The sequence below is a fragment of the Pseudorca crassidens genome, chromosome 14 (genome assembly GCF_039906515.1).
Source record: "Pseudorca crassidens isolate mPseCra1 chromosome 14, mPseCra1.hap1, whole genome shotgun sequence".
Taxonomy (NCBI): domain Eukaryota; kingdom Metazoa; phylum Chordata; class Mammalia; order Artiodactyla; family Delphinidae; genus Pseudorca; species Pseudorca crassidens.
In genome coordinates, this window is record NC_090309.1 from 53104686 (window position 1) to 53130641 (window position 25956).

At 40.0% G+C, this 25956-nt stretch overlaps 1 protein-coding gene and 1 long non-coding RNA gene across 4 annotated transcripts in view; both read left to right on the forward strand.

Annotated features, from left to right (window-relative positions):
* LOC137205198 (uncharacterized) overlaps positions 1-3794 on the forward strand; it is a 332583-nt gene extending 328789 nt beyond the window's left edge. For all 3 annotated transcript variants that reach the window (XR_010934038.1, XR_010934040.1, XR_010934039.1), the window contains 2 exons: positions 1642-1718; positions 2514-3794. This is a non-coding gene — a long non-coding RNA (uncharacterized lncRNA). The remainder of the gene's footprint in view (positions 1-1641; positions 1719-2513) is intronic.
* A 9524-nt stretch (positions 3795-13318) lies between these two features.
* Positions 13319-25956, forward strand: part of FBXO11 (F-box protein 11) — a 100278-nt gene continuing 87640 nt past the window's right edge. The window contains exon 1 of the mRNA XM_067703043.1: positions 13319-14234. Coding sequence (XP_067559144.1) covers positions 13994-14234 — 241 coding nt within the window. The 5' untranslated portion in view covers positions 13319-13993. The remainder of the gene's footprint in view (positions 14235-25956) is intronic.

Sequence of the window (25956 nt, forward strand, 5' to 3'; positions counted from 1 at the left end):
TTAGTGGAATATTAAAATATTGTTAATTCTATGTGCTAAGAAATGCAAAATGTTTTGAGACTAAATACCAGCGGGTATAGTCATTAGGTGTTATTGCATTTACCCAGTAATTGGCTCCTTTCCTATAATAGATGAATCTCTGTTTCAGAATGAAAAAATAAACAGAAAACAAATTCCCTACATAAAGGTCATATGAGCTCTTTGTAACCAGGAATGAGGTATTACAGTACATTTACTGAGAACCTGGTATTTAGTCCAGGTGGATTGCTTCACTCTGTAAATGCCAATAACTAGTGTTTGTAATTCTGAACTAATATAATGGTCACTTTCATGTAATAATCGCATCCTGATTCTCTAACTGGAAAAACCAACATAAAAATCATGAATGCTCTGTGACTAAATAGGGAAAATAAATATTCTTTAACAGTTTGGGAATAGGAACAGTGTTTGAAAATGGAGACTAGAAAAGGAAAAGAGGCATTCTGGACCTTCTTGGCAGTTTTGAATCTGTCTTCAGCACTTCCAAAATCTAAGAGGGACAGACTGCTACAAAACATCTTTAACGTCTGTCTTCCTCATTCCCACCTCCTTTCTAGGTAGAGAACATTTTGGTTTTTATGTGTTGTTCTATTTCTTAAGCCCTGGGTAGGAGGATGTCAGATGGTAAACAAAGGAATTGCCCCCTTCATTCATTGAGCTCCTACTATGTGTCAGGCACTGTTCTGGGTGTCATGGAACCAAAGGGAACTAAGGTAAAGTTCCTGCTCTTCAGAAGCTTTCATGTGATGGGGGGACAGCAATTAGGGATTGAGACCAGACAAGGAAACAAATCAGTAGGCTACTTGGTATTGATTATGGGTATTGTTGGATACCAAACAGGATTATTTAAATCAGCCTGTGGTGTGTGTCTTGGGGGTGGGAGGTAGGACAGCAGTGGTGTACTAGAATGTAAAGTCTCGACCAAAGAGCAGGAATTAGCCAGATGAAGTGCAGCAAAGGAATACGGAAGAACCTTCTTGGCAGAAGGCACAGAAATAAAATTGGCAGAAATTGGCAAGTCATTAGATGGGGACTGGATCAAAAAGAGAAAGAAGAATCTCATAGATGGGCAGGTAGAAGCCGCAAAGGTGTAGGCAGAGCAGTCAAAATCAAGTTTCCATCAGATTTTTCTTCTGTCAACTCTGCTTTGGGTAATGCCCCCTCCCCTTGTTAATTGGTCCCCTTTGTCCTGACCCAGGTCATGGCTTCTAACCTGGTTCCAATAATTAACCTCGCCCTTCTGGGTTTGACACTTTGGCAAGTCACCATCTTTTTAGCTCCCTCCTGCTTTCTTTCCCTGACGTTCATTCCTGTTAAACCCTTTCATTCAGTGCATTTTGCTGCTTGTTTGCTAGTGTTCCAGATGCCTAACACCCAGTTAAATTAAACTTAGTTTTATATGTATTGATTTTCCTTTGCTAGAAAGAATACACTTACTCAAAATAAGAGCTCTCTTAGTTTTTGTTTTTGTAATGATTTTTAAAGAAATAGCCAAGAGCCAAGGGCTATGAGCCAAGAAAGCCAATAATAATAATAGCTACGAAAGTGGACTTTTGTTGGTTGCCTGCTCAGTGTCTTACCCCTGCTTTTTTTCCTCCACAGTACCTTGATCTTCATTTGAGGAATCCACCCCTCCTCATGCAGCCCAGGTGCTTCCAGAGAAGCTGACCTACTTCCTGGTTAGTTCAAGCCAACCACCACATTCCATCTTCCCACGCACATCTTTCAGATTTAAACAAGTGAATATCAGGATACTTGCTGGACTGATGGAAATCATTCTCTCTAGATGTGGATGAGGGAACATGTACGTTGGGGGTCTGTTTGCAGCCATCTGTGATCATGAGAGTTGCTGGCTTTAGGATAAAGCTGTCACTATGGAAGACAGAGAAAGATGGAAAGATGGAAAGAATCTGAGCCCTTAGTGATACAGCTGAGCCTGTAGTGACTGAAGACCTAGAGAAATGGTCCTGAATGACAAACTAACCCAAAAGCCTGCCTTACCTCTGGACTTTCAATTTCATGAATCAGTACATTCCTTTATTGTTTAAAACAGTTTGAGTTGTGCTTTTTTGTTACTTGCAACGTAAAATATCCTATGCTGTACAGCTGTTACTGGTTGAGAGCCCACTATGTGCCAGGCATTGTAATGGAGGTTCCACAGAGACTAATACTCACAACCATGTTTTTTTCTTTTTTAAAAATTGTGGTAAAATATACATAACATGAAATATCACATTTTAACCATTTTTAACTGCGCAATTCAGTGACATAATGTTGTGCAACCATCTCCACTATCTACTTCCAATCACAACCATAGTTTAAGGTGGGCATTGATATCCTCATTTTACCAAAAAGGAAACTGATCCTCAGAGAGGTGCATTACCCAAAGCAGACCACCAGTTACTGGTATAGTCAGGATTTAAATCCACGTCTGCTGGACTGCAAAGTTCATGTTTTTTTCTACTTCATTACAGTGCCAAAATAAATTATCAAGCAAGGAAACAGGAAATCTTGGTCATATTTCCGGCCCAGGGTCCACAACATAGAGATTAGGACCTTGGGAGAAGCAGATCCAGCAAACAGGAAACAAGGTAAGGAACAAAAAGAGATCAGAATCCAAGTCATCAAAGGTACGACACTAGAGGTTGGAGTCAAAGGGAATAGGGGAAAACATTTAGGTTCAAGAAGTAGCGTTTGAAAAGGGGCTTATCAGTGGAGACTTCAAGAATATCTGGTTGTATTTGTTCACCCTAACCTGGTTTGTAGGTGAGCAATCGTTGCCCTGCCTACTTCCCAAAAGGATTCTGACCTTTAATGAATATAACGAGCTATATTTTAAAACAGAAATACCCTCAATTTTATGTTAAGCATTCGTTAAAATAAGTCACATAATAAAGATGATCTGTGTCACAAGCCTGGCCCTTTAAATGAGTTCTGAAATGACTGGAGAGCTCTATTACCTTCTTGTTAGGACAAGATGGATTGCAAGTAGTGTTCCCCAGCCCCCCACACCCCCAAATTACAAGCTTCTATGCTAAAAGCTATCCACCTTTGATGAGTATCTCTTAATTGTTCACTTTTTAACTAAGGGTTTTTAACTAGGGCTATTAGAACTCTAGAGGGTGTTTAATCTGTTGATCTGTTTGTTTTCAAGTCTGACTCCTTTCATTTGTGATCCTAGGTAAGTAGTAGCTTGGAGGGTTTTACTTATACAAAAAGATCAGTTCACTAATTTTCAATTTCCGTAAGTGTAAATTTCTAGTGTCAGAGGCTGTCTTGAAATGGGGGAGGGGAAGTTATGAGAATGGATTGGGTTAAGACTCCCCAGTGTTTTCATATCCCCAAACCTTGACCTCCACACCAACGCCCCTTCTCCAGCTGTGTAGTAAACAAAAACACTAACATTTTCTCAACAGTTATTTTATAAATAAATCTAAGTGCTGACCTTAATTATTCACTAAATAGAAATGACAGTGGCAGGAGCCCCATAGAGCCAATGTCATTTGACATTGTTGACACATGTATGAGGCTTATCACCCTTTTCTCTCTAGAGCAGCATTTGGAGAGTGAATGTCCATCATCTGTGTGGATAATCTGTTTGGCAATATAGCTTTTTTGGAAAATAAAACAGAAAACTGAATTCTTTTTTCTCCTTTAGAAGAAAAGTTTGCTTTTTGCGTTTTTTTCTAGTACTTTACTTCTTTAGAGCACTTTTGGATTCACAGCAAAATTGAACAAAAAGTATAGATAGTTCCCATTACCCCCTGTCACCACACGTGCATAGCCTCCCCCATTATTAACATTCCCCATCAGAGTGATACATTTGTTACAAGTGATGAACCTACATTGACACATCATTATCACCCAAAGTCCATAGTTTACATTAGGGTTCACTCTTGGTATTGCACATTCTATGTGTTTGGACAAATATATAATGACGTGAATCCACCATCATAGTATCATACAGAGTAGTTTCACTGCCCTAAAAATCATGTGTGCTCTGCCCATTCATCCCTCCCTCCACCCTAACTCCTGGCAACCATTAATCTTCTTGCCATCTCCATAGTTTTAACTTTTTCAGAATGTCATAAAGTTGGAATCACACAGTATGTAGTCTTTTCATATTGGCTTTTTTTTTTCTTTTTGGCTGCACCGCACAGCATGTGGGATCTTAGTTCTCTGATGAGGGATTGAACCCATGCCCCCTGCATTGGAAGCACGGAGTCTTAACCACTGGACCACCAGGGAAGTCCCCATATTGCTTCTTTCACTTACTAATGTACATTTAAAGTTCTTCTATGTCTTTTCACAGCTTGATAGATCATTTCTTTTTAGTGCTGAATCATATTCCATTACCTGGATATACCACGTATTTATGCATTCACCTACTGAAGGATATCTTGATTGCTTCCAAGTTTTGTCAATTATGGGTAAAGCTGCTATAAACATCTGTGTGCAGGTTTTTGTGTGGACATAAGTTTTAAATTCCCTTGGGTTAATACCAAGGAGTGTGATTGCTGGATCATATATATGGTAAGAGTATAGTTAGTTTCGTAAAAAACTGCGAAACTGTCTTTCAAAGAAGCTGTACCATTTTGCGTTCCCACCAGCAATGAATAAAAATTCCTTTTGCTCCACATCCTCACCAGCATTTGGTGCTGACAGTGTTCTGCATTTTGGCCATTCTCATAGGTATGTAGTGGGTCTACTTACCTTTGCAGTTTTTACCCTTGTCCACCTCTCCACCCTCATCATTCCTTACAATAGCTTATCTTTTTCAGAAAGACCCATGGAATTTGAGAGCTGGGCTGTAGGTGGCACAAACTAAGCAACACTAGACACATGATAGAGGGAAAGACTGAGAAAGGACTGGCTCAAGTCATGTGGGAGACCTGGGAAAAGGAACAAGCTGGCACCCCCTCAAGCTAATATTCTTTAAATAGCTGAGGGCAGAAAAAAATTCATTTTCTATTAATATAAAATGTATAGCTCGTTATGGTTAAAATAAAGAATTTATTACATGCATTGAATATAACAATATTTCCACTTATTTGGAATTGTCTTTCATTTTACATCACCTGGAACTTGAATAGCAATATTACTACTCATCAAGCATAGAGGTAAATTACAGCCACAAAGTCTTACTCAAAATATACTGAATATTACAAGTTCTTTTGTTTTTGTTTTTCCTAGTTCATATATCACAAAAACAGTTCTAACTTTTCTGAAGTTCTTATTCTTTCTTCATTTTTCTTTTGGGAATTTCTGAGCTAGACAACCTCTTGTAAGACACGTCCATGGCTTTAAAATGTAGAAAATAACCATCTGTCCCCAAAAATTGTGTTCGAAATTTGGAGTAGAATACCAAACTCAAATCCTACCCCCACCTCTTCTTCTGGCTGGCTTACCTGAGGGAGTATGCACACCTGTACTATGTCCCAATGAGAACCCCAGAACCATTTTATTAGTAAGCAGGAAGTATACAACTCAAAGTGAAGCTTGAGTCAAGGCTGGGTGGAGGCCAAGACATCTAAGTGAGGCCTCTTGCTTTTCCAATCCCAAATCTAAGTCCTGTGACCTCCTCAAGTGTGCCAGAAGAGTAAGAGTAAGGATAAGAATAAGACTCAGGTTCTTAGGTATTAATAGCTGAGCTTAAGTCCACCTACCCGACCAGGTGCCAGGATGAGATTGGACTGCCAGACCCATGAACTTAGGAATCAAGAGGGAAAAGGAGGAAGTTTAAGCCTCCTTAGCAGAGTAGTCCACCCTCACTCCTTTACCTCCACCCTGCCTCTTGATTTGCTTACTACATGGAGAAAATATATGCAAAACAGCCTGCTGCTCCTGGAGTAGGAAATGAAATAGCAGGCATTAGGATCCATACGAAAGGAAAGTGTCTTTCAGTGTCACGATCCCTCCCTCTAGGGAAGTGTCCCCAGAGTCTCTGACCAGACTAGTCACTTCTTCCATATGGAACATCTAATAAGAGGGTAGATAGAGGCAGAAGCTTAGATGGAAGTTTCCTCCTTCATGAGCTCTGGCAGAAATGCAATGAGAGATGCTACACAACACCCCGCATAACCCATTATTTATTCTCTCCTTAACAAAGGGCCTTAATAATCAAACCGCAGTTCAGCCAGGATTGTCCAACTAGGAGAGATTAGCAGCTCCTTCATTTACTACCACTGCTCCTCACTGTAACTTCCTGGGACCAATGAGATGCACAGCTAAGTTAGTTCTCCAAAGAGTTTCTGTAATGGGTCATAACAGGTCATTAATCAATTTAGCTTCAGGGCTGTCCTGTACCCTAGGCTAAATATTCACTCCCAGCCTTTCTCACCTTCTGAGATGGCCCACACTCTCTGTAGAGTGTTTCTCTCTAAATAAATCCACTTCTTACCTATCAAAAAAAAATTCACTCCCTAGTTTATTTCCCATCTGAAATTATGCCTAATAATATTGTCCAAAACTGCTCAACAGAGAAGATACTTTTAAACGTCCAAATAAAACAACAAAGAATGGTTGAAAATGGAATAATGTGAAGCCCTCCCCATTATTAAATTACCACAGAAAGTCAAGCCCAAAATGAATTCTTCTTCCTAGTGTAAATTAAACTCCAAAGACCGTAAAGTGCAATTACTCTTCTCCCTAGTTTCCTGATCTTTTCAGTCTCTGTCAGAAGATTCTCCCTCAAATGCCTTGGGGTTTGGACTCCCTCAGCAGCCACTGCGCTCTGAGCCTTCTTCCATTACCATGGGTGTAGCACCTTCAGTACCATCAAAATTGAAGTAATCCACCCGAATATCTTGTGTCCCATAAATGTAAACGCAAATGTGACTCCTGCAGTAACAGCATTTTGCAAACAAAATGATATTCCTAGAACCCAGTGTACGGACCCTCGTTGCTGTTGCTTGTTAGAGATTGCAGCAGACTTAGTGTTATCTGGGAGAAGGGGAGTAACGCACAGGGAACAAAAAATGGAGAACATCATTTTGGTTTTCGCCACGCCAAGATGCCTATTAGAACACGTCAGTTTTCCAACTACTATATGTGAATTTAAATTCAGATGGGATAAATTTCCCATCAAGAGGTTAACTGTGACATAGGACATAGCTGCTTTTAATAAGGACAGGGTTGACTTTCTACATAACATCTTCCTCCTTCTCCCAAAAAGGGACCCACATCTCCTCTGTCCAGCTGACCACATCTGAAGCTTCAGGGGCAATTCTTATTGGCCTAAGAGTAATCCCCTCATGCTTGCCAGAGATTAACTCAAGAATGGGCATAAGGGCCCAACTGGGTACAGAGACATGGGGAGGTTTACAGTGGTAGCATCTTCAGTGTCTACTAGATCACACCCAAATCTTCTTTCTTTCTCTTGATATCCTTCCCATGTTTTGAACACTTTTGTTTCCATTTCCCTTTTGAATCTGGTGTTTCTGGCCTGGAAGCCCAGTGTTAAATTGAGCCTGGTCTCTGTTGAGTGACACCACTTCCTTTTCCATAGTGAATGCAGCATGGCACATTTGATAATAGGCATCCCTGCAGTCCATGCTTATCTGATCTTCTCAGGGTATTTGTCCATCTCCAGTAGGACCCCAAGTCTTTTTAAACTTTATGACACAGCTGCTGCCACTGTATCCTGTTCTAGAACCCCTTAGGTGTATTAACCTTGCTTCCAAGATCCTGTTTCCTGAAATGTATCTTAGCTGGATTATCATTCAACAAATTCCTGAATCTGAAGCTTCTATTGATGCCTGCATAGGCCATAATCTCAGGATCATAGAGGGTCTAATATATCCTCTGACATGTGCTCTTCTAAAGCCCTCTTCCTTTACCTTTCAAATTCTCTAGTCCTTGAGTGACTTGTGCCATTTCATGTATTACTTTCTGCCATTTCTTTTTCCACTTCTGTTCCATTTCTTTCTATAATTCCTACTCCTTTCATGGAGGCCTGAGTTGCTGGGTTTGTTCTTTTTTTTTTTAATATTTATTTGTTTATTTGGCTGCGTTGGGTCTTAGTTGCGGCACTTAGTTGCGGCACTTAGTTGCGGATCTTCATTGCAGCACGCGGGATCTTTCATTGCCTCGTGCAGGCTTCTCTCTAGTTGTGGCGTGTGGGCTCCAGGGATCGAACCCGTGTCCCCTGTATTGGAAGATGGATTCTTAACCACTGCACCACCAGAGAAGTCCTGAGGCCTGAGTTTTTAAATTTTAACATACTACTTAAATGGGCCCAGTTCTTTCAATAACACAGATAAACCTCCAGCTGCATTCTTTTATCTTCGCTTCCTTCCCTCCTCCCTCCCTCCCTCCCTTCCTTCCTTTCTTTCTCTTTCTAGGCCCATGCATTTGCTTCCTGACATACTCCATAGACTCTCTCTTGAGAGGCTCCCATAGTGAAAAAATGTCAGAATATTCTGCATCTACCACAAGATCCTCAGTTCAAATATTGCTTGAGTGGAGACAATCCTGCATAGGTCTTCTCCCATCAGTTTCCACCCATGCCTGATCTCTACCTATTGTTGCTCTGCCTGACTCTTTCTTTTTGGTGTTGTCTTCCCTGTATCTTTAAAATATTTTTCTAATATCATTCATTTTCTAGACATACTTCCTTATAACAAGAGCCATACCTACTTCCCTACATATAATGTCTGTGTAATCTTGAAAATCATCAAGTAGGGCCTGAAATAACATCAATACCAACAGCAATGACAATAACAGCTAATAGTTTACTGAGCTCCTACTACACACCAAGCACTGTTCTAAGCATCTTATAATCCTCACAATTCCATGAAATGACGACTATTATCACACCCATTTTACAGATGTAGAAACTGAAGCACAGAGAGGTTAAGTAATTTGCCCAAGATCACACAGCCAGTAAGTGGCAGAGCCCCGTCACGGTCTTTCACTCATATCTGCCCACCTTCAGTCACTTACCAGTCCTTTCATAATACAACACCCTTTTATTGTTTGGCCTAGTCATCTCTCAATGCTTCAAAATTGGGTTCTCCTTTTAAAAAGCAAAAATAAAGATTTACAACAGTCTATCACATCCTAAATCTTGAACATAATTAATTTCTTTTAATAGGGCTACGTCTCTATTATTCCACAGGGAAAGGTATTAAAGTTAGATTCTATAATTTTTTTTAAAGATAACCTCTATAATGAGGATCATTTGATTGCATGCTTACCAGGTTTTCCCACATATACATTACATTTAAATCCTTAGTTCCAAGTTAATTTTCACTTCCTGATAAAATATTATCTGAGCATGTACTAAAGAATGAATTTTTGCAGCTTAGTGAGATAAGTCATTCATACTCTAACAAGGATATTTTAAACAGCTGGTTATTCCTCCAGGAAAACGGTATTCAGATCAGACTAATTTCCTAAATGACATAAAAGGAGTGAGCAGTTTTCAGGTGTCTTATGTAACTGAGTGCTGATGGCTTAGGACTAGATGACGGAATGATAGAGAAAGAGGAAGCTGAATCTTTGAAATGGTAAAAATTATCATTTAAAAATCACAGTAAATATCACCTGCCAGGTATTAAAATGATGAAAGGGCTTATTTTTTCCACACTCCTATTGTGATAGGTTTTATAAACAAATAATTTTAAGTACACTAACCTGTTAGGCAACAGTAATTAGTTGAGAAAAAACAAACACAAATATTCTTGAAGAGAGAGCAAACCCTGAGGGAGTTTAGTCCTCTGAAATTATGCTAAGTGTATATTGAAATCATTCTGGAAGCCTCCTACCCCAAATAAAAATCCCCTTTTTCTCTCTCACACATAACTTCTGTGGCAGCTGACTGACAGGATTATCTGCTAACACAGGTGGACCTGGCGATGGCTAAAACCATCCGGAATATTTTAGGTTTTCACTGGAAGAATTAAGAGTCTATAATATCTGTGAATGGAAAGGGCACTAAGTCTAGTGCAGATATTAACTTTGCCACCAAGTAGTTATGGGATTTTGTTCTGTCACCTCATTTCTTTGAATTTGTTTCCCAATCTATCAAATACAAAAATGAGAATTAAATGATCTCCAAGGCCCGTTCTAACAACTCCCAAGTTCCACAATTTTAAGATGGTTTTGAACACTTCTTCACAAAGAAGTCTCTAACATTTAATCCTGTAAGATAAACTAAAAATATGCAGGAACCAGTGATATGGGGATAGGATATTTAATATCTCCCAATAGATACTCCACTATTGTTAAACTACCTTCTCTGTTGCACTCCATCAGCTATCACAGCTCTGAAAAAGGGAGCAGAGCAGATGCCATCACAAGAATGAAGAGGATATGGTACATAAGGAAAGCTCTTGTCATACAAGAAGAATAAAAATCCACCTCTTTTTTAAAACGTTTTTATTGAAATATAGTTGATTTACAATGTTGGGTTAGAAAAATCCATCTCTTGCAGCCCTAAAAAATGATGGAAAAAAGGACAGAAAAAGGTAATCAGATCCGGTGTGCTTACTTCCTGTCCCTTCTCAGCATGAAAACTAGAATTGGAGGTATATAGTTGAAGTATTCACATATTATAGACATAGGGTAATTCAAGAAAAATGGGGATAGTGGTTTGCTTCCCTGGGCATGCCTGTGAGAGGCTGAGTCTTCCAGGAACTCTGCTTTCAGCTTATGGGATGTTCAACATGACATAGGGAGAATAATGCAACATTGGTGGAGGGAGGTGGCTCAACAGATGAGCCTGAAGCAAAGCTCCTGGCTCACCAAGGCCTACGTGGGATATTCTGGGAATCCAGAAGTTCCCATATGTCTCAGTGAGAAGATGGAATACCATCATGAGGATCAATGGACCTGCAGAGGCCTGGGGTCAGTACAGAGGTTGCAGTGTATAAGGCAGTGTGGACTTCAGTAAAGAAAGCAGCACAACTTCTCAAAAGGACAAAATGAGCAGTTTTATCTCTGAGGCTAACAGTTCTGCTTTCAGAGTATACCAGACACTCCATACCAAAGGAAAACACAAGGACTGGCATGCATGGCCCAGGGCCTTTCCCTGAGGTCATGTCAGCTTTCCCATCGCTCAGGCTTCTACCAGCCCACTAGTTACTGTGTGAATTAGAAAAAGGCACTCCCTTTATCCTGACACTTTACTTCCACCTATCAGAAAATTATCATAATATACTGGTTTTGTTAAAATAAGGCATCCTACTGCCACATGCCTGAGAACTGTCGTAATAAACTTAGAAATCTAGGATGCCGAAGACGTGAAAGACACTCCATCTATGTATACCTTATACAGCATCCCTCGACTCCCATATATATCTTGGAATGGGAGGGAGGTGGGGAAATAAAATCTGTAAGATTCAGCATCTACCTATAAAAGAAAACAGATAATGTGGGGACTCAAGACGGATAAAAATTACAGAAAATAAGCTATGTTTTCTTTGTACATCTGAATTAACTAAATCAACTCTGCCATACCAAAATACAAACAAGCCCCAAATTTTGCATTTTATTTTACTTTTTGCTATCTCCCATAGCACCTTACATAGCAATGGATACACATAAGGAACTACTAAATTCTTTCTGGAAAAAAAGTAAATTTTTAGAAAAAATCAGAATTATGGATCCACTTATAATATGTATGATAGCATGTAATTTTCCTTTCCTCCCCTACAGTTATTTGAAACAAATCTAAATTTTACCCATTTGCACCTTGCTAACAACCATAAAAATCTGCAGTTCTTCAGTTGTTTTCTAAGTCTCCCTCCTCAAACTTTTTCTTGAGAAGGAAACTTAGATCTAAGTTTCTCCATTTTCAGGACCAAAGAGAGCTCATCTCAAAATTACAGAATTAAAAAAAATTGAAAACAGGATTGCGTAATCCAAAGTAAATTCTTATTAAAAGGTGAGGGGACCCTGATACCTAGAAAGGTAAAGTATTTTGCCTAGAGGCACATATCAAACCCGGAACTCAAATACACTACACAATAATACTGGCTCTCCCTGCCCCTCTCCCCACTCCCAAAATACACACTTTCCCCCCTCACCCTTACTTCCCTTATTGTACTTTGTAACCACTTAGCCATCCATCTCAAACCTAAGACAGCAACTGATCAAACTCAAACGAGAAAGAAATCACCCAAAGGTCGAAAATCAGAGAATCATTAAACTGCCGGTTTTATCATTTCCATAAAGTGATAAACAAAAGAGAGCGGAGAGAATTAAGAAAGGATACTTTTTCAGTCATCTCAACAGCAGCTAGGGAATAAAAGCACGTTTTCCTTGGGGAGAGATTATGCTGAGGGGACCAGATACAGATACAAAAGGTAATTCCCCTTGGGGTTTCTTCTTTTTCTGAGTTTGTGAGATCAAGAAAAAAAAAGAAAAAAGAAAACTAAACACAACCTCAACACATTTACTTCTCTCCTTTTCTCACATATTATTTCCCCAAACATTATACAGACCACGTCTCCAAAGTAAATTGACCAAAGGTCTATTGCCTATTGACCAAAACGTTTTCAAGATTTAGGTGACTCCTCTTAGACTACGATTAGGAACCGACTCCAAACTTCGGTTACCAAGCTCCAAGCTCGGTAAAGTGGATCTCCAAGGTTTGCAAATACCCTCAGCTTGACTAAAGGGCACAGAATCTCTAGCGCTCCCTACAGCTCAGACTTTGGACCTACCTACCACAAAAAACCCAAGTTACAAAGATTGGCTACCTCGCTCTACTTTTTTCCGCTTTAAAAAATCGAGCGGGGGGCGGGGGGGACCGAGGTTGAAACGGCGAACCGAAGGATTAATCACTTCTCCCCATTACATCAGCAGCCCCCGCCCTTTCCTCCGAGCACCTCCTCTCCCAGAATCGTCGCTACGCACTAGCGCTCTCTTCACCCAACCCCCGCTCTATTATATGCCCTGATACCTCCCCATTATCACCCGCCCCACCACACTCCCCCTCTCCTCCTTCCCCCCTCCTTGGCTGGGGAGGGAGGAAACCCGAGAGAGGAAACAGGGCGTTGAAGGAAGGGACTTGGCGATAAGAGCAGAGGCCCCATTGGCCCGAAGGTTGTATAAGCGCCTTCCATTGGCTGCTTTGCCGGAATCCCCGCCCCTCGACTTCCCCGCCCATTCGCCCCTCCCCCGACGCCCCGCGGCCCTCCCCCGCGCCCCTAGCCAGCCCCGCGGCGGGGAGGGACCGACTGGGCGAGTGGCGGCTCCGGCGGTGTCAATGGCTCCTCCTGCCACGGAGCAGCAGCAGAAGCAGCGGCGACGGGGCTGAGGAGGAGAAGGAAAGGCTCCTTTAAGGAGGAGTTACGACGACGCCTCTTTTTCCCCCTATCTCCTCCCTTCACACTCATTTCCCCTTCGCCGAGGAGAGAAGGGGGGGAGGAGAGAGAAGAGGCCGAAGAAAGAGAGAAAAAATTCCTCTCAGAAATCTCTTTCAGGGGGTGTGGGGGGGAGGAAGAGAAAAAAAAAAAAAGAGCCGGGCGCCCCCTGCTCCCTCCCTCCCTTCTCTCCCTCTCTTCTCCTCCTTCTCCCTTCCTCACCCGCCCGCCCACTCCCCCCGCCGCCGGAGACGCCGCTCGGGAGTCGGCGGGACCGGGGTCTGTCTCCTCAGCCGCCGACGCCGCGCTTCGCCTCGGGATCCCCAGGCGGGCGGACGCCCTTTCTTTCTTTCTCTCGCTCTGCCCGTCTTTCTGTCTCCGTCCCTCGCCGCCGCCCCGCCCGGCGGCCTCGGCCTTCCCCGTGCGTCAGGCCCGCCCGCCGGGCCTCGCTTGGTCTCTGTTTGTCTCCGCGGGCCTTTCTCTTGACTCGGGGTCTCGCTCGCTCCTCCGCCCTTACCATCTCCCCTTCCTCTCACCCCTTTTCCTTCCTCCCCCCTCTCCCCACCCCCTTCTCCTGCCCCGGAGCTCGCGGTGCGTGTGCGTGTGTGTGTCCCTCCGCCGACGCCGCCACCTCAGCCCGGCAAATGAACTCCGTCCGAGCCGCCAACCGGAGACCCAGGCGAGTGTCGCGGCCGCGCCCGGTGCAGCAACAGCAGCAGCAGCAGCAACCCCCGCAGCAGCCGCCGCCGCAGCCGCCCCAGCAGCAGCCGCCGCAGCAGCAGCCTCCGCCGCCGCCGCAGCAACAGCAGCAGCAGCAGCAGCCTCCGCCGCCGCCACCGCCGCCTCCGCCGCTGCCCCAGGAGCGGAACAACGCCGGCGAGCGGGGTAAGGCCGCGCTCCCTCCCCGCCGCCCGCCGGGTCGGACGCCCGGCTGACCGGGACCCGCGGGAAGGGAAGCCGGGGCGGGGGCGGCCTGTGCGCCCGGGGGTGGGAGACGGAGGTTGAGCGGAGGCGGGTCCCCCGGTGCCGCAGTGTCAGCCCGGCTTGGGCCCCGGCCGGCAGGAAAAGCCGCGGCTTCCCGACTCGCCCGGGCTCTAGCTCAGGCCGCGCTTTGTTTGGTTTCGGGGGCTTGGCACCCTCTCCCCCCACCCATCCTTCTGGCTTCTCGGCTCGCTCACGGACCCCGCAGGAGTCTGTTGGTGGGTGGGGGAAGAGCGAAGGGTGGGATTTCCCCCTTCTCGGCAGTCTTCCACGGTTTGGTCTCCCGTTTCTAATAGGAGGTGGGGGGAGCGGCTGGGAGTGATCGGGTGGTTGGGGCTGGCTGGGGAACTTGTTTTTCCCCCTTTTCTCTGTTAGCCTCCCCCTTCCTGTGGAGGAGGGGAGAGGGGGACTCGGAGTGCTCGGTGGTGTTGGCCGGGGAACTTGTTTCCCCCCGCCCCCCTCCCTAAGTCACGGGGTAGGGGGAGCAGCTTCTCTTCTCCCAACCCCACGATGTTTGCTGCGCAGTTTGGCTTTAGTTACAGAACCCCGGGGAAGGACCCGTTAAAGCAAGACCTTTAAGTAAATGTAGAATCCATCGGCCATTTCCAGCCCCCTCCCTCGTGTGCAGTGCAGTTACCCTTCCGCTCTATCTACACCCCTCTCGCCTGTACCCCCGCCCCGGCGTACCCCCAGGCCACTGTGTTACTCCTCCATCTCCCAGTGGGATTTGAACGCCCCTTCCTTAGAACTGGCCCCTCGGGAGAGAGAGTGTGTGTGCATATCTGTGTGTGTGTGTGTGTGTGTGTGTGTGTGTGTGTTGTGTCCAAGGCCTAGTGAAATGTGTCATTTGGACTCAACTGTGCAGCTCTGTCTGGTAACCACCATTGTCTAAGGGCTGAGGCTCCGGAGGGTTGGATTCTTGCTTTAGCAAAAATAATGTTCAGTTCTACTTTGAAGATGTGGTTATTTGGGGAGGTTCAGGAGGTGGGGTGTTGCACCTTGGTCTCCAAATGCAACTATTCTCTTTATTAGCTGCTCTCAGTGGGGGGTGGAGGTCAGTACCGTATTTATGTATACGGTTGTTTTAAGGAGGAGGAGAATTGTTAGGAGACATTTTGCGTGTTTTCGTTGGCGGATTAAGGTTAATTTTATGTGCGTTGATTGTCACACCTCCTTTGATTAAGGGAATTAAGATTAAATGCTTTTTTAAAATTATACATTCTTTCCTTAAAAATTGTTTTATTGTTCTTGATCAAAATACTTAACAAATGGAAGAGGGAGATGATAATCTGAAAAAATAGTTTAAAGGGTTTTCACTAGTCACTGCTACAGATAGTCCTTGTGAAAGCAGTTTTCTATATGTTGCTTGAAAGAATGTGATGTTTCAAGCCAGTTAGAGGTCTTGTGCAACATTATTGGTAATGTGTTTTAATGATTCTTGGATACATTTATAATTTTTTTGTAAATTAAAAATATTTGTAGTTTCAGCATTTCCTTTTACATTTGCATATCAGGGTTCTCCTGTGTTCCATTCAAATAATATTCAAGTCTCCTTCCAGAATTGGTACTATATGTAATAGAATTGACTATTTTTTGAGAAAACAGTGACACTGGATTGAAATCATAATGCGGATTCTATTGCTAGAAGTAAGCTTTTCCAAGATGTACTGATTTGTTAATTTACGTTAACAGTGGATCAGATCCTTTCAGCCAAACTTAGTCTCATTGTGTAGTTTTAAATGTTAATTCTGAATCTCCTTTTCACGATTTGTGTGTATTTTCAAACTTAGTTGAGGTCCTTATATCTTGGTCACTTTTCTTCATTTGTTTGAAATTATTAGCTTCTAAAGTCTATTTCCTTTTGAAGTAAAGTGACTTGGTAGTTGGCAGTCACATGCTGGAGTGTCATTTTTCTTTTCTTTGATATCCATAAACTGACTAAGATGTTCATGAATCAGAATTTCAGTATGTGCCCAACCAAATGGTAAATCATATTCACTGTAGGGTTGTTACTTTGCTGCTGCTGGTAGGAACTGTTCTGGAGATTCTATGTTGGCACAGAGGGGGAAAGAACTTGCTGATTAGCCTTCAGGGAAAATGCTGTGAGTCTTTTGGAGGGCAAATAAATGGCCTCAAAATGAATGAAACATTAAGATGAATTAAAAGAGTAAAATAAAAAAGATTTTGCTAGTTTTATGTAAAACATATGTCATTCTTTGAAAATTGGCATTTTGATTATATTTTAAATGTACAGTTCTCATAATGATCAGAAGCTAGTAGCCAAGAAGAATGCTTTTCATTTTAACAGTTTTATGGAGTATGCAAAGTGTCACTATTTCTGGTTTAAATAGGAAAGGTTTTTTGTTTGTTTGAAAATATGCTGGGTTTCATAATTTTGACAAGGTAATGAAGGAACTACAGCTAATGTTGTGCGTGTGCATGTTTTACTTTTTACTAACTTTTAATGGATATGTAACTCTTGCATTAGAGTCTTAGATAGAGTTACATAATAGTGCATCAGACAGCTTTCCAAGTAGGGAATTGAAGTGAGACTGTTTCAAGGCAACTTAAGTTATTTCAGTCTATATAAAAGAATCACTTATTTCATGTAAAGGGTGGACTTAAGGCTTTTATAGTAATAAAAGTTATAGGATAGTGTATTTTTTCAAGCAAAAATTCTGTCAGAACTGGTTTTTAGTTGCTTCTTTGCCCTCATGTTAATTAGTCTAAAAACTTCCTTGACACCTCCTTTGTATTTGAATGTTTGTAAATGGCCAATGTTTAAAGAAGAAAGAAACAGCCTTATGGAGCGAAATCTTATGAGGACTTTTCAAAGCCTTGCTTGGGGGAGATTTTCTTACACCCCACATTGAGAAATAATCAGCCTCCGTGTTTCATGGAATGCTTTCTTCATTCATTTTACCCGAAATGGTCCACTGTCTAAAGAAGGAATACAAATCATGAGCATTTTTAGGCTGTTAATTTAAAATCCTGAGTTTAGGATTTCACATACCACTTTAAGCTGGTAGAAAATAATTTGTGTTCCACATAGGGACCCTTTGATAATATATTGCAGATTCAGTGAAACTGAAAGTAGTGTGGGGTTGGATTTTATATATTCGTTTTCTTTTAAAATCCTAAAAGGATTTAGTTTTTGTAACTTGTTCTGCTGAATTTATCTTGCAGTCTATTTGGTAGTCTTTTTTTAGAAGTATGTATGAGGAAAGCTTACAAGTCTGCAGAAGTGCTATGTATTCTGAGCATTTTCAGTTTCTAGTTGTTAAAATTGATTACTTTGAATAGGTATTAAATGCACGTGATTTAAAATTCAAAAGTCCCTTTCCTAAACCTGCCTTCAGCTACCAAATTCTCCTACCTGGCATCAGTCTATTGATTGATTATTATGTCTGCTATTAATTTCTCATTTATTATGTTTTAATAAAAGATGGAATTTGACTTCTGAAAATCTTGATATGGAAGTTTTGGAAAATAAGTGTAATTTTCTAGTTATTGGGAAATTCATAAGATTGAAGTGCTGAAATTTTAACTGTGATCATTTATAGTTCAAGAAATGCAATGAATACAATATATTAATGGATTTTGCTGTTAACTTCTAGTCTGAAATAATTATATAGAGTAAAAATGTAATCAGTCTCTTTAATCCCATATTTGTGGGATTAAAATCTCACCTGTTATCCTGGAATTATAGTCTTTTTTTTTTTTTTAAGTGAACTTTTGAAGTAGTTCAGTATGTATAGTATTACATAAAATATTTCTGATGTAGCTACATATTTATTATATGCAACAGTCAGGAAACTCCTTAGTGTTCTATTCATGCGTGCTAATTATACTTTTCTGTGGGGTTTTAGCCCATTATTTTACCTTCGGGTTCTTCCTACTGCATACAGAATGAGGAACTTCTGCAAACTTTATAGATAGAAGAGTTCTGGACAAGGAACCTGATTTTTCCTCTTTTAGGAATTATGTACTGTGGGTCACTGCTCTCCCATCTTGTGACTAAACCTTCAAAATATTTACATGGCCTTAGAAGAGAGATGCCACTCAACTGTGTCTGTATGTGTGTGTGCATGTGTGTGTGTGGCCTGTTTCTCAACACTTAGAAATTATTTGAGGAATAGAAATGGGATAGTGACAATACTGTTGTTAGAGTTCTGCTGATAAGGCCTAAGGGTTGTCCCTATACTGTTTGTCTCTTTCATTACTGGAAATTGTGGCAAACCTGAGGAAAGGCCAACCAGCTTGGAGACCTACCGGGTAAGGCAACAAAGACCCAGTTAGTGAGGACCCTTGAACTTAAGTTTGGCAGAATTCAAGGCTAGTGAGTATTTTATCAGTCTTTTTCTTCTATTTGTTTTAATTTTGAAAATAAACAGTCTATAGTAATGAGTTATTTCAACTTGAGGTCTCTTATTGTTCCCTCTTTTATTCCTAACAAGTTACCCTTATTTTGTATCTATCTTGTCCCATTGGTCTCTGAAGGGTACTCTGTTTTAGACCTTCCATTTCTCAAAATTTATCAGTCATTTAAATTACATTCTTGTCTTCCAGAGAACTCTGTTTAATATGTGAGGTTGTAAGCAAGGTACCCCCAAGTGGCAGTTGTTACCCTCTGAAAATAAAATTATAAAGAAGCAAAATATAAGGGATGAGACAGTTGGGGGTAGTATGATGGCTAGAGCTCAGAGTTAGAGCTAGCTAGATGTGGGTTCTAATCCTAGCTATACCAGTAGTGAGCTATTTGACATGGGGCAAACAATGTAACCTCTCTGAGCCTTGCTTTATTATCTTTAAAATAGGGACAGTAACACTTGTCTTAGCAGTAATTGTAAAGATAAGAGATAGTAAAGTACCTAGCATATGGTAGATGCTCAATAAATGGCAGCTCTTTTAAATATTAAAAATAATAGTAAGGAATTGAAGCAGCCATTTATAAAACTAAACCTAAGAGATAAAATGCGTATGAGTCGCTAAAGAGTTTCCGTCATATCCCAAAATGCAGTCTGGGTGATGTGGTATAATCTCAGAGAAACTGATTTGCAATTATAAATCACTAATCTTATATCTAATGAATTGAAATATTCTTTGAAAAAAGAATAAGAAAATGGAAGAAATGGGTATTTGGAATAATAATAAACAGTGACTCTGTTTCTTCTTACATACTAGAGTCTGTGCCAGACACTTTTCTTATATACTGTCCCTCTTAGCAATTCTCTACGATGGCTGTTAACGTAGCAGTGAATATGCTTGGTAAGTAGCAGAGGAGAATTTCGAAATTGATTTATATCACCTGGTCTTTCCATAAACAGGGGAAGATACTGAAATACATTTGGCAGAATATCTCCATCACTTTTACAGAAAGGAATAACCTAGCCCTTGCAGCACATCAGTCCCCTGTCTTATCCCATGGAGGCAGATACAGTAGTCCGATGCCAATGATTGTTAAGTCATTTGGTTTCATGTTTTCTGAGTAGCTTTCTGATCATAATTTTACCTCATGTAGATTTGTCTCCAGATGAGATTGCACTGATTGGCTCACATGTTTTTCCAGTTTGTTGATGAGATCACTAAGCACTCATTGTGCAAAGAAGGGTAGATTTCCCTTGAATTACTCATAAGTTATGAATAAAGGGTGTTAAGTCATTTTTTAATTCATAGTTATAGACTGGACTGTTTCAGGAAGGAAAAAAATGTGAGTTAAATTAGACTTCAGTATGAATTTTGACAGGTTTGTAGACTAAATATCCTTTTCTTACCATAGCTTGGTGTCTTTACATGCATAGCTTTGGGTTTTTATATAAGTTTGGTTAACACAAAAAATGTGCTTAAACTTAATCCTTAGAAAATAGAAAAATGAAACTAAGTGACTTCCTTTACATAATTTATTGTAATTGAAGGCAAATATTGAAAATATTTACTTTACTTTGAAAATGAATGCGCTGTGTATTTTTTTATTTTAAAACACCCCAAATAAGATAGCGTAGTTAAAAGCAAATGCAAATCATTTAAGTTAGTTGTTTATTCTCCCAATTTTTAAAAATCTAGTTGTCAAGTGTTCTGCCCTTCTAACAGATGGAAAATTGTATGACTGTGTTCAAAAAAGGAGAAAACATTCCCTCAACTGGTGGCTAAACCTTAAAAAGCATTAATGGGACTTCCCTGGTGGTCCAGTGGTTAAGACTCTGTGCTTCCAGGGCAGGGGGCACGGGTTCGATCCCTGGTCCGGGAAGTTCCGCATACTGTGTGGTGTGGCCAAAAAAACCCAAAAAAAATCCAAAAAACATTAATGTATACTTTCACATATCATTAGAGATGAGGTGCCATTCATCTTTTTTGTGAAGAGAGCCTACTTTTCTCTTTTCTCAAAGCTTAGAAATATTTCTACTGATAGAAATGGAGTAAGAAACTGTGCTTTAAAATTATTTTTCTGGTAACAGTGATAATCTTAGTTTCACAGTTTTCCCGTAGTGTACACTCAGCACTCATATGGTTGAGTTGGGTTGTGTCAGAATCTTTGATTGCTGCAAGTTTGTGTGGAATTAACTGGCTACTATGTGGATTCACCCTTTGGCATTGGTTTCTTTAGTACCATGTGTTGATAACTGACTTGCATGAGTTTAGCCTTTACTGGTTTGCTGACTCTACTTGGATTTAGATATGAGAATTCTTTTTGCACTCAAGTATTGATTTTGTATCTTGCATCCATAGTATATAAATATATATATAATGTGTGTATATATGTGTATACATATATACATATGTATGCGTAAGAACACATGGCTTTATGAGACTCCTAACGCTTAGGAGGAAGGGAGTGGGGAAAAGGAAAGGCATAGTCACCTGCTATAGTTTTGAGGGTTGGTGTGTATATATATGTCATTAGTAATTGATCTACTTTTTTGAAAAAAGAAAAAAATAACAGGCTTTAAGGATAATTAGAAGTGAGTAGAATTCAACAATGGTAAGTAGGAGTCACTCAAGTTTGTATCATGGCAGAGAAGATCAAACAAGACTTGTTTAAAATAAATGGAGATGGGTGAAGACACTATATTTTGAAATCTAGTATTTTTGGCAGACCAATTGTATTATAAAAGAAATTGTGGAATTGCTCATTTTCCTTCTTTATATAGAAGAAATTTCTTATTTACAGTTATTTGTTAAAAGTAGACACAGAACTTTGAATCACTGTTGTACACCTGAAACTTATATAATACTGTACATCAACTATGCCTCAATTTAAAAACGTAGACACAGCTAGTCACAGTTGTGTGCGAATGACTGATATCTTTGTAATCCTTTGAAATATATTTGCATTTTAAGAAACTGATTATTTGGTCAAATTTTCATATTTTAAGCTCAGTAAAAGTAGGAGAAATAAGCAATTTGGAGAAAGACTTTTTGGGTAGGAGTGCTCCCTCAGAGGCAAAATGAGCTCATCAGAGGAGGGGGAGAGTGGAAGATTTTTGTGAGAATCACTTACCTTACATATTTATTTTTCCTAATCGACTACTTCTGAACCTAAAATTTGTCTAAAGTTTCACTTTTTCTTCCCCCCAAAAGAGTAATTTTGAGTTGATGATTTGGAGAAAAGAGAAAGAATTTGAGCAGGTACAAGTGACAGTATGTATGGGTCATTTACATTAACAATGGTCATTTGATTAGAAACCGTCTATATGTAACTTTATATATCTATATGTGTATGTACTATATATATATAACTACATATAGTTATTTAAATTGTAGAAATAACTTTTATTAGTTTATTTTAAGATTTATTTATTTATTTATTTTTGGCTACATTGGGTCTCAGTCGCGGCATGGGGGATCTTCTTTGAGGCACATGAGACCTTTAGTTGCAGAACGCGGGCTTCTCTCTCTAGTTGTGGCATGTGGGTTTTCTCTCTCTAGTTGTTGCGCCCGGGCTTCAGGGTGCACGGGCTCTGTAGTTTTCGGCATGCAGGCTCTCTAGTTGAGGCGTGTAAGCTCAGTAGTTGTGGTGCGCAGGCTTAGTTGCCCCAGGGCACGTGGGCTCTTAGTTCCCTGACCAGGGATCGAACCCACATCCCCTGCATTGTATGGCGGATTCTTTACCACTGGACCACCAGGGAAGACCCTATTGGTTTTTTCCAACTTAAGGTTTTGGTGAATGTATACAAGTGCACACAAATCACTGATGTACAGCTTGATGACTTTTCACAAAGTGAACATATCTGTGTAATCAGTAATACCTAGATCAAGAAATAAACTACCAGCATCCCAGAAGTATCCCCCACCCCCACCAGTGCGTTCCCACTCACTACCCCCAACCTTATCTTTCTAACTGCTTGAATTAGTTTTACCTGTTTTTGAACTTTAAATGTAATCATCTAATATATGTGTATGTATAGCTGATTCATTTTGTTATAAAGCAGAAACTAACACACCACTGTAAAGCAGTTATACTCCAATAAAGATGTTTAAAAAAAAAATAATAAGGGCTTCCCTGGTGGCACAGTGGTTGAGAGTCCGCCTGCTGATGCAGGGAACACGGGTTCGTGCTCTGGTCTGGGAAGATCTCACATGCCACGGAGCGGCTGGGCCCGTGAGCCATGGCCGCTGGGCCTGCGTGTCCGGAGCCTGTGCTCCGCAACAGGAGAGGCCACAACAGTGAGAGGCCCGTGTACCGCAAAATAATAATAATAATAAAAAAATAACATACAAAAAAAATAAATATAATCATCTAGTATGTATTCCTGATTGTTTGACTTATTTTGCTTAATATTTGTATGTCAGTTTCATCCATGTTGTTGCTTGTAGCAATAGTTCATTCTTGTTGCTGAATAAGATTACATTGTATGAATAAACTGCAATTTATCCATTCTACAACTGATGGATATAGAGTTGTTTCTGTATTTGGCTGTCAGGAATAGTGCTGCTATGAGCATTTTATATTTATCTTCATGAGCACATATACACGTTCCCTTTAAGTTTTATACCTCAACATATGCCATATTTATCTTTTCCAAGGGCAAAACTTCCATTTACTTCGCAAGAAATGGAAGATAAAACAGCTTTAAGACAGATATGAATATGGCCTCTTATAATTATGTTGTTGAAACTATTTTATTTCAAATATTAGTGTTTTTCTTAAATTTTTTGATAATTCCACTTATGTATCCTTTAACAGTCCGGTATTAGGCAGTTTACCCATCAACTTAATATGCTTTAATTTTCCCCAGAGATCATAGGTTGGGTTATTTTGAGGAGAGGGGAAATCTTTTTTATATTCAGGGATTTTTAAAACTACTGTGGACCTTAATATGTAATTCTGAGTCTTAAGTCCAAAAACTGTTGTTTCTTTTTGCTACTGCCATAATTTTGTTTGTCCTTTTTTGTTTGGAACCCTGTTTCTTACTACTTTTTTAAACTTATCCTTTTAACTCCTGTGAAAATATTTTGCTATTGTTCGGTCAGTTTCATTTTATTTCTTGTTTTTCTGCATATATTGATTATCCTTTGTTATCTTACATTCAGCTTATTTATAAATTATAAAACTTTCACAGAAAAATTGGGGCACATTTTGCTCTCAGAGTTGTTTTTTTAGTCCTTGTCTACATCTCTTCGTTCCTTTCATATAGGAAGGTGTAAAAGTGCCTCTGCCAGCATCATCGATAAGTTCTTCCTGAAGTGAAAGATTGTGCTGAAGTGCTAGTGATTTATAAGCTTGTATACCCTATGATACAAGTATTCCCTGAGATTGACAGATGGGCTCTGTTCTTAAAGAACTACTTGCTTGAAACTGATGATACAGTAGCCTCAGATACCAAAGGAGTAAGATTTCATTATTTCATGTCTGCTCTTTCAGCACTTAACAGTCCAGTGTTAGTACTAACAGTTGTTCTTTCTTGTCTACAACAAGCAGTGTGGAGAAGACTGTCACCTTCCTTTACATTTTTTTAATTATTATTTTTAACCATAGCCATAGTCAGTAAATGTTGCTTGTTAAGTTTGGGAGGGATAAGGAGCCTGAGCTTTTTCAAAGTGGCTTATTCTTTTTTCTGCAGTTGTTTCTTAATCTCATTTCTAAATTAGAAGATTTTAAATAAGCTGACTTTTGAGATGGTCTGAAACTCTTTCTGTATCATTTGAGTTACCAGTATAAATAAGTGAGGTCTGAATTTGGGTATTACTATACAGATATATTTCTTGCTTTGATGGAACTTAAAGTTGAGCTAGAGACTGAATATAAATAACATCTGAGATCAAGATGACTTGAAATAAGCGTGTTGGTATTATTTTCATTGTCTTCTCGTACATATTTTTTTAAGAATGAATATGTGTGTGTGTGTGTAGGTGTATGTATCTGGAGTTTCATTTGTAACCTTATCTTTAGACTGTTTGCTGAGACCATACTCTCTTAGAGAGTTTTCAGTTAAATGCTATTAAGATGAAGTTTTGTTATGACTCCCTACTCTTCGGTTTATGTTTTACCCTTTAATCATTGGTTGAATTACCTTTGTGCCACACTTAGAAAGTTGTTGCAGCTTAAACATTAAGCCAAGTTATAGCGTTTCTACGTAACTGAGAAAGAAGCACGTGCCTAGTGAAGGAAATTACCCACAGAGTTGGGGTCATTCATCTTGTTTTCATAGTATTTGCCCTTCTTCATTACATTCATTGTTTCGTCCGTATATGCAGAAACTGAGAGTAGGTTAAAGTTACATTATGTTGCTAGAATTTAAGCTCAACTGCAGAAATAATACAACACTTTCGGGTTCTTCATAGCATCTGTAATCCCACATACCTAGTAGTCGTAACTCTCAGGATGCCTTCATAGATTTTTCTGATTCTGTCTTAGTATCTCTATTGCCACATCTCATGGGGAACCTGTTCTCTACTTCTGAATTACTTGGTTTGAGAACCTCTTAGCTGAAATCTTTAAAGCTGAAAAACTGAGCTGGGAGATCTGGATGTAGTGAGCTTGTCCAGGGTTTGTAAAGTTTACATACCAATCATAGACATACTTTGACAACACACACATACACACAGTGAAACTGGGAATAGGCACTCTTGATATTGTGAAGTGTCTAAAATTTTTTGGTAAAATGTTAACAGTAGTGTCTTAGGATGGTGGAGGTGAGATGACTTTTTTAATTCTTTCTATAATTCTTTGTTTTTCGAAGACTGTATATGGAATCTGGAAGGAGGGAGGTTTGTATTTATTTTAAAGAATTTAATAGTTCTGATTGTGATGTGAACTCATTCTGCTTGGTTTGATGACATAGTCCCCACGTGGGTCATTTTAGATATGAATAAAAACTTAAAACTCTACATTTTTCAATGCTGTAAGTGTGTTTTAAGTACTTATTAATTTATGGACATTTTGGGGTTTTGTATTTATTATAACTTTAGGATAGTAATTGGCTAATATCATATATAGGAAATGAGGATAACTGATGATCAGGAATTCGGAATTAAAAACAAAATTTGATATTTGGAACTTTGAGCCAGTGATACTGTCTTCCCAGGATAAGTTTCTGACTGTAGATTATGGTAGTAAATACATACAAATAATATTTTAATTACATGCCTGGCTGAATGATGGAAGATGGAAATTGAGTGTGCAAAT